Source organism: Lates calcarifer, linkage group LG10 (genome assembly GCF_001640805.2).
Source record: "Lates calcarifer isolate ASB-BC8 linkage group LG10, TLL_Latcal_v3, whole genome shotgun sequence".
Classification (NCBI taxonomy): Eukaryota; Metazoa; Chordata; class Actinopteri; family Centropomidae; genus Lates; species Lates calcarifer.
In genome coordinates, this window is record NC_066842.1 from 22,191,371 (window position 1) to 22,200,299 (window position 8,929).

General features: G+C 42.3%; 1 protein-coding gene across 2 annotated transcripts in view; it reads right to left on the bottom strand.

Annotated features, from left to right (window-relative positions):
* The window catches only part of il34 (interleukin 34), a 32,416-nt gene extending 24,891 nt beyond the window's left edge, over positions 1-7,525 (bottom strand). The window contains exons 1-2 of one of the 2 annotated variants that reach the window (XM_018703526.2): positions 7,268-7,525; positions 2,529-2,841 (exon numbers count right to left, since the gene is read on the bottom strand). In XM_018703526.2, coding sequence (XP_018559042.1) covers positions 2,529-2,775 — 247 coding nt within the window. In that variant the 5' untranslated portion in view covers positions 2,776-2,841; positions 7,268-7,525. Of the gene's footprint in view, positions 1-2,528; positions 2,842-6,437; positions 6,611-7,267 lie in introns of those variants that run through there. The other variant, XM_018703527.2, reaches the window with a different exon arrangement.
* Positions 7,526-8,929: the final 1,404 nt, after the last annotated feature.

The following is an 8,929-nucleotide window of genomic DNA, read 5'->3' on the forward strand; positions in this document are numbered from 1 at the left end:
GTGGGGCATAGACTATTATGGTGCTTTTCCACTAGCACCTACTCGACTTGACTCTACTCAGTTTTACGGGTTTTCCATTAGGTGTTTTTTAGTACCTACGCGGCCGGGGTTCCAAGCAAGCTGAGTCGAGACGAAAATGTGACATCAACAGACTGCGGGCTACTGATTGGCCAGGGAGTGACGTCACTGGATGATTCATAAGAGTGACTCCTTCTCAAATATCAAACCCCACATTTTTAAAATCTAGCAACAGCGACCATGCATTTTTACTATTTCTGTAATAGTCAACGAAGTAAATGGCCACACGCAAACCAACACTGTGGTCCAACGACGAGATGCAGACGGGAGTTTCGGGCCACCTTGCTATGACGACCCCACCCACGTTGAGGTGGTACTCAATTTTAATGGAAAGCGACTGAAACCAAGTAGAGGCAAGTCGAGTAGAGGCAAGTGGTGCTAAAACTGTGTAATGAAAAAGTGGCATTAGTACGTTTATAGCCAAAGATGCATGGCCCACCCAAGGTGAAGTTGGACATGGGCTGCCATCAGGAGGAATGCAGTGGGCGTATTTGGGGCTAACGTTAATCATGGACAGGCCAACCTCTAACAGGCTCTGTGATAAACTCCCCTCAACCGATAGAGGTTGGTCTGTCAGACAAAGAAAAAAACCATGAAGAAAACACATAAAAAAAATCAATCATGCCAAAGTTTTGCTACCCATGGCAAGGTTTCACATTAATTAAAAAATAGGGGGGGAAACACCCACACACTGCATATTGACACACAATGTGTACCCCCTTTAAATAAACTGGTGAACATTTGTGGGTGACATATTGATAGTACTAATTCCCAGATTCCACTATTTATTCACATGTAACCTCAAGGACACCAGTCAGTGCCTCACAATGGGACCAGTTCACATCACAACACTGGGTACAAATGGGAACCATCCAACACAGGAACTGACAACAACAGTGCCCCCACTGGGACACCAGAAGAACAGCGATCTAGGAGAATGCATGTGCTTTCAAGGCTTTCAAGATATTTTTCTGGCAGATTATGATCCTTGCAGTAAAACTGTGCTGTTACAGGGTTTGACTTCATTCTACTGTACATGTAACAATTATATCAACGGGCCAAAACTTAGAGAAGCAGTGGTCTGTTTTAGCCACTGAGCAGGCTACAGTAGAACATTCCCCAGAGAAATCCAGTTACATTTTGTCATATTAGAACCACAGTTATGAGTAGGATGTTAATACAAACTTCTCTTTTGTATGTCTGTATGTCTGGGTCTCAGGTACCACACTCCTGAGACCCTATGTATAATACACTGCATTGATTAGTTTAAAAACGGTTGTGTGGTTATTTTTGCAACTGCCTGTGGCTGGTTGTGCAAAACTTCATCAAGTTACCAAATCAGATACAACATGCACAATGCATTGAGCTTTGGCACACACATGTGAAACATTCTCAAATTACAGGCTGTGAATTCCACACACACATACATACAAACACATCACTAGTGGCTACAGTTGGATTCATTCTGCCAAGGAAAAGCTTCCTCATACTTTCTTGTGAAAACCACAGATGTGTAACTATCCATGCTTTGTCTTACTGGCATTGTTAGATGTAACGGATGTATTCACATTTTTTTCATCTTGTTACAATAAAATGTTGTGCAGGGAAACCTCAGGTCTTGGCATTTATATGGATCTTAATTTGTCACTTTTACACTGTTGCAGACCAAGCACCAAGACCAGGGACACCCCCAGGGGTCCTGTGTCCATGCCCCCATGGGTCAGAGCTGTTTTGGTGGCACAAGGGGGACCTACACAATTTTAGGCAGGTGGTTTTAATGAGTCTTATTGGTGTAAGTGATAGGGGACTGTGAAGTCCTTGTTAAGCAAGTTAAGCAAAATCTAATATGAGACTTGAGTAGTCTGAGTACCTTGCAAAGCTGTAATCTTTTTAGTATTCTCTGCCTGAGTTACTGACTCTCTGCCATGTGTCAGCATGAAAACACAGTTTATTGAAGCACAAAGCAGTCATTTCATCCTGAAAAGACAGACTGTAACTCTGGAAGGAGCTCACTTGGTTTGTCTAACCATAAGCTGTTTAAGCCTCATATTATTCACAGCTGAACATTAAAATTCATTTTTGTGTAGAAGAAGAACTGTGGCTTGGTACTGGTACTGTACAATTACTACACAATTTTCTTTAGGAGATGATCTGTTTGCAGCCAGTAGGGGCAGGAGAAACATGCAAAGCAACCAATAACAATTTCAATGTAGGTACATGAGTAATTTATGTAAATAATTTATGTAAGATACAAAAATAATGTGTTTTGCAGAGACCCATAGTTGAGTTGCATTATGTGGTGGCCTAGTTGAACACATGGACATATTGGATCCTAAGACTGCAATTTGTCATAAGATTAGTAATGATCACATCACGCTGCCTCTAGATTGGCCACCAAAATATGAGCGCACACAAACATGCACACACACACAGACGGAGATGTCTCTTACCTAAAAGGCCTCCCAGCAGGCAGACTGAGGTGGACAGCTGAACCATACTCTTTGACTTAAGTCCTGAGCTCCCAAGTGCTGTAAACTCAGCAGATTGTGTATGGACAAATACACACACAGGGCAAGCCACACACACATACACACTGTACACACTGCACCACAGGTGTCTGCAACTCGTCAGTGCGTGCGTTGCAGCAGGGTACACATGGACTGTCAGACTTAGAGTCTTGATTGCATTATTGAGCATCTCTGAAAAATGTCAGCAGAGACCGATCCAGGCACTTGTACTTCTGTACTTCCTGCTGTCGACAGCCTGAAAACAAGAGACAAAAACCAGTCAGGGAGCCAGACAGGAAAATAGGCAAACAATCAGGCAGATGGTGGAATAGGATTGGCACTCAAGCCCACTGATGAACAGATGGACAGAATTCAAATTCAAAAACTTCTCAAAGTTTCACATATTTTGTTGCACTCGTAAACTCAGACCCGCGCAGCTGAGGCTTAAGAATTCTTTACAGGTCCAAGAACTACATGCATACATATATTAGGTTCATTCATTGCAGGCAACAAACAGATCCTGATGAAATATAGATATGTCATGCTTCTGACCAATGAAAAAAAAAACCACTGAAAAGTGTACTCTTCATTTACTGGTTTAGGATGTGTGATACACTTCAGGCGAGACTATATAAAAATACATCTGTAGACAACTAGTTTATCACTTAAATAAGCTTATGGCAAAGGACATTACCTGAAATTCACATTAGGACACATTAAAGAATTAATTGAATATGAGCTCCAATGTGTTTGATTAATGGCCACAAATGTTATCATGATAAAAATTTGCATTCCATATCCATAATTATCATGATACATGTCAACTTATATATTTTTTAAATTTAAAGGTTGATTTTTGCTCCTGAGTGAAAGTTGAAGGAACCAGATGGTCAGAACAGGACAAACACTTTTTGCCAAACAATGGAACATTACACACATCTCATGTAGGACATCCAAAACAATTCCAATGACAAAAGAAGGATATAAAATGTTATTGTTATCATTTTATCGACCAGCCCTACAGTGTATGAAATGCAAATACTGTATGTTCCAAGGCACACCATAAGTGCATCACTTTACGAGTTGAAGATAGAAAAAGAAGGGTGAGCCAGAGAGATTCAAATGTTTATGGATGTCTTGAAATACTCGGAGGCCCCTTTGGACCATAAATGCCACTAAGAGTGTCCCTTACAGCTCCATTAAAGAAATGCAATTGGTTGTCAAACGGTTGGATATTATAGTTATGAAAAATGAGAGAGTGAAGGTAACATTTAGTTTTGAAGTGTTCTTTGGCAAGATGTCAGGTGAAGGTTACTTCAGTAATAACTGTTCCAAATTCCTTTCTTAATCGTCTGATGAGTTGTAGTGGATCAGATCACGTAACCTAAGAGGGCACACCATGTTCTAGTCCACTGGCCTTCAAGACACACAAGAGGCAGGATTTAACCATCTGGAAACTGCAGCACAATGACCACCAAATCCCCCTTTTCCACTTTGTTTCTGGAGAGTTGACAGTTTCATTCTGTTTTTTATTCCCCCATATAACTTGTACTTGTTTTACTGTTTTACAACTCTGAAGTCTTATCTTCTGGCACCATCTTCACATATGGTTAACAGATGTGCCCCTAATATGGACAATACCTTTATCTTCTCACATTCAGCAAATATAAAATCTCACACCTCTTGATGAACTACAAGGTCATTTTAGATGCACCTCTTGAACAACTTCACAGCATGCAGCAGAGAGAAGATAAAAGAAGACAGATAAAAGGCAAGTGTAATGTTTCACACTGTAACAGAAGTGTTGAGTCCACTCTGTGATCCTTTGGGAGGCTGTGGTCTGTGGTTCTGTTGTACTGGAGTATTTATATTCTAAAAGTGTTTCTAATATTTGTCCAACGCCATTGGGCAGAACATTAGAAACATCTCAGAGACAGTGAGATTCTGGGACTTTCAGAGCAGCTCACCCACCACCTGCCTTTCTGTGCCTTGTCAATAAAATGTTCCAGTCTCAAGTAAACTGCAGTAAAGCTCAGGAATGCTTCTGATGTTTTGAAAACACACAGGAACTAATCTTTGTAATCGCTGATGAATGTCACTGATTTGTCATGGTTACTCAAAAGAATATGTTATTTTTAAACACTTGTGTCACCATGTGTCTTTTTTGGGGACAATAAACTATTTCAATGACAAGTCATTTTTTCCTTCTCTGCTTCTCTTACTTGGACTTTTATTCCTGTCTCTGCCTATCTTCATCTTCATCTCTTTCTCACCCTCTTGATCTAGATTTTGCACATCATAAGGCTACCTCAGTGAGCGGCGGGCTGTGACTTACTGGCCTGTTGAATATGCCACCAGCACTGAAGTCACTGTGGCAGGCTGCCAGTGTGTTGCTGCAGAGGACAACAAATGGCTAAACCCAACTACTGGTTTTAGTTTGTGGGTTGTAATTACAGAATGCTGCATGTAAACCAGCATGAAAGTTTTCATTAAGTTTCACTGCATTCCAGTGAGGGTGCCTGGGGATTAACTATAACAATAAATAACAATAGTTGAAAGAGCTTTTAGAGGCATATTGATCAGTTGTTTCTTTGTTTTTTTTAAAGCCTCACCCTGCACTCCAGGGTTAAAGAGGGGGCAAATACATTTTTATTGTCAAAATGAATGCAGATTTTAAGGTTTCACCTCTGAACCTTTGTGGCTAAACTACTTAGGCGCAGCAATAAAGTGACTTCAACAGATAATAAAAGTAACACACATTTTTGGACAGCAGGGGGGGCGGCAGAGGAGTTCTTGCACTTACAAAGCTCTGTGATCTGTTAACAGCTTATTAAAAGACTCCCATGACCCATGGGCAGGTCAGGACCTTAATTTTGCTTTAACATGCTCAACAACTAAGCTTACAAATGATTAATTTTGAAAGACCTGACCATGACATGTTAGTATGTAGACATATACAAAATGGATGATATTTTTTGTCAATATTTTCCTGGTGTTCTGCTGCAGATACAAACAAGATATCTCATCTGTTCTAATAATGATATCATCTTCCACTCTAGGTGTCAGCAGAGCTGTGTGTACAGCTCTTTAAACTGCCCATGTCACTAATATGCAGCCTATTTTTCCTGTGGTAACAACATTGGTTAGTCATGGCAGTGCCTTCCAGTCTTCTGGAGATGCACTCATCCCCAGTTTTAAGATGTAACAGAGCAACAAGAATTCAATTAATTGTTCACAGGCTGCTGAGTACTACAAAACTGTGTTAATGGGACACAGGAGTGCTCACCTGATCAGACACTAAACTGTCTATGGCATGTTAGGTGAAGCTTTTATTCCCACACAGCATAATGCATAACTGCTCTAAGCTGCCTGGAAAATTACAGTCTGCAATCATCCCATTTATTTACTAGCTGGTTTATCTAGTGTTTCTGTTCTTACAAAGTTAAGGTGAAGATGTCACCCTAACTTTGACCAATCTTTCTGCAATGCACGTCTAAACCTCATCCTAACTCTAAACCTAACCCTAAACCCCAAGCAGTCAAACCCCCTCAAACAGCTCGTGATGGCGCGAGAGTGGGTCAAAATAAAATGTCCACAAATGAAGTCAACAGTGGAGGTCTAAACCTCACACACGCGCGAGCACACACATTTCTTGGAGCTGACTCACCGCAGCTCTCCTCTTATTTTCTCTTAGACTTCCCGTTCTAACTCTGTTCGGCCTATGCCTACATTTTCCCAACAAGTCCTATCACACACACACACACACACACACACACACACACACACACACACACACAAAACACCACACTTAATTAGTCTTCGTTGGTTGCACGTGACTGAAAGCCTATTCACCAACAGCTGCGTGCGGGATGTCTGCCTATGCAGTAACGGAGACTGTTTCTCTGGAGGCCGTGCAGGATGAACGTGCGACGATGACAGTCCACTGATGGCTGGGCCGTGATCGGATAAAACACACATGCCTGCTGTATTCACATCTGTTGACCAAAAATGCAAATTCATTCATTCTGCATTAAATAATTAACCTCGGTCAGGTGAGCAAGTTGAAGAAGCCTGAACTGCCAGTTACAATCACACCGCACACTGAGTTTCTCTCTCATATTCTTCTGTTTTTTTTTTTCACCTCTTCAACGCTGCACTAAAGTGTCTTGTCTTGTTCAGTTGCCTAATTACTTTTTAGCCAAGAAACCTAAACTTGTCCTTTCTTTCACTCACGTTCTTATGAATTAGATCTACTGCTGACGTCGCCGTGTTTATGTGGTTTAGCTGTACTCTTGCTGTGAGGATCCAAGTTCCCCTCTGGGATGAATAAGGTCTCACCTTATCGTTCATAATCGGGTGAGACGGTTGCTGCAAACCTGACGTTGTCGCGACTGGTTGCATAACAACATGCAGGCGCAAGCGCTGCTTGAGCAATAAATGCCCTACGCACCTGGCGAAAGTGAAAGAAAGCAACTTCTGGACAACTGAGGGGGCAGCAGTACAGCACATACGAGCACACGCAGGAAGACACAGAGGGAGAGAGACGGACAGAAACACACCTGTATGTACAAGAGGAAAGTTTGGACAAACTAAAAATTCACATCCAACAGCACATACCCACTCCCACACACACACCACACACACACACACACAAGCAGGGCTATACATAGGTACACACGCACCTCAAGTGTCCTTTCTGCCCCGGCTCCTGGAGATGCGTACAGTCTGTATCCGACTCAGAGGGTGACACGTTAATAAGCTCTTGTTAAATTAGAAGGAAAGCGCGCCCGATAGGCATCCAATCATAAGATCGCCAGTGGAGGTCATTAAGGGAGGTTCATTGCTCGTTCTGTCCATCCACGCAGCTGTGGTGCGCTGTCTGCGTGTGCCGCCAAGTGCGCAACAGGCTGGCCTGCAGCTCCCTTCAGTCAATTTCAAGCCGCAGACGCGCACACAAATAAAATCCTGCTTTCAAAATAAAAGCATACGCTACCCGGAGCACTTGTGCATACTATGCAATCATTCCCGCCCAACCTACCAACCTACCATCCCACCACCCCCAACCCCCCACCCCACCCTCTCTCTCTCTCTCTCTCTCTCTCTCTCTCTCTCTCTCCTCTCTCGCACAATATTTCCTGTTTGTCTAAGTTATGGCATACCAATAATTATTACAGGCATATTTACAGAGCCAGTAACCACGGATCCTCCCCTGTAGTTGTGAATTAAATCTAGGCCACAAACCATAAACTTTCGGCTTAAACTTTAGTTCGAGACCTGTGTCATAGTCTACCATTTGCTGCCATTGTCGTTTGTTGTTTATTTTTCTAATGACAACTCTAACCTTGACTTATGGTGTGTTTACGTACCTAATCTCAACCTTAACCTTCATACAGTGACCTGCTTGTCATGCAAATATTGCAGGAATGCAACTGAAAAATGTTGCCATTGAACACTGGCTTTGGATAAGGATAAACACCTGGTTTCACTTCACACAGAATCCCTCACAGATATGCCTTTCGATTTCTCGGTATTTGCGGCACTGAATGAAACACAAAGACGTGGCGCCGTGGAGGATTTTACTTTGAAAATTGAGTTAAGCGGAATTGCAGACACTGGATCCTGTCAGACTTGACGGTGTTGAAACAGCCATATGCTGCTGCTGCTGACCCTTCTCCGATCCTCAGATCTGTAACGCACATGTTTTCATTCACTCTCACTGCTTCTGCTGCTGTGTCAGTGCGCATCCATTCACAACACTTTTACAGCATTCCTCCATTTCACCTCGGTCGGCAACTCTGTACTCACGCTTTTGACCTTAACTCAGAGAAACAAGTTACGCATCGGCAATGTGATTGATTGATGGCAGACACGAAAAAGATAAGAGTCTGCCGGCCAGTCATGGTTTACTCATCGGACAGATAGGGACAATGTGGTTAAGACGAATGAGTGAAGAGAACGATTGTTCCAGTCATACTGTTATAGGTTGATGTTATTTCATCATAGCTTTGGTCCGCTCTCTTCCGAAAACGTGGAATTAAAAAAAAAGACAAGTACGGGGGATATCTCATTCTGTATAAGATCACGGTCAAGACAAAGTAAAGAGCCACCTGTGTGCGGGTCATCACATCTGTGTTGTAGAAATATAAAAGTTTCGGTCAAAGGGCCAAGAAGGACCAAAGAGCAGTCTGATCGATCATCCTCAGGAGGCCACAGACAGACTTCTTCTGGGGTCGTCTTGGGTTATGGCATGGCCTGACTCCATATTCATCATGTTAAGGTCTTTCAGACATGGGAGTGTAGGTCTTCTTCACTCCTATCTATCTATATACATTTTAATCTTATTA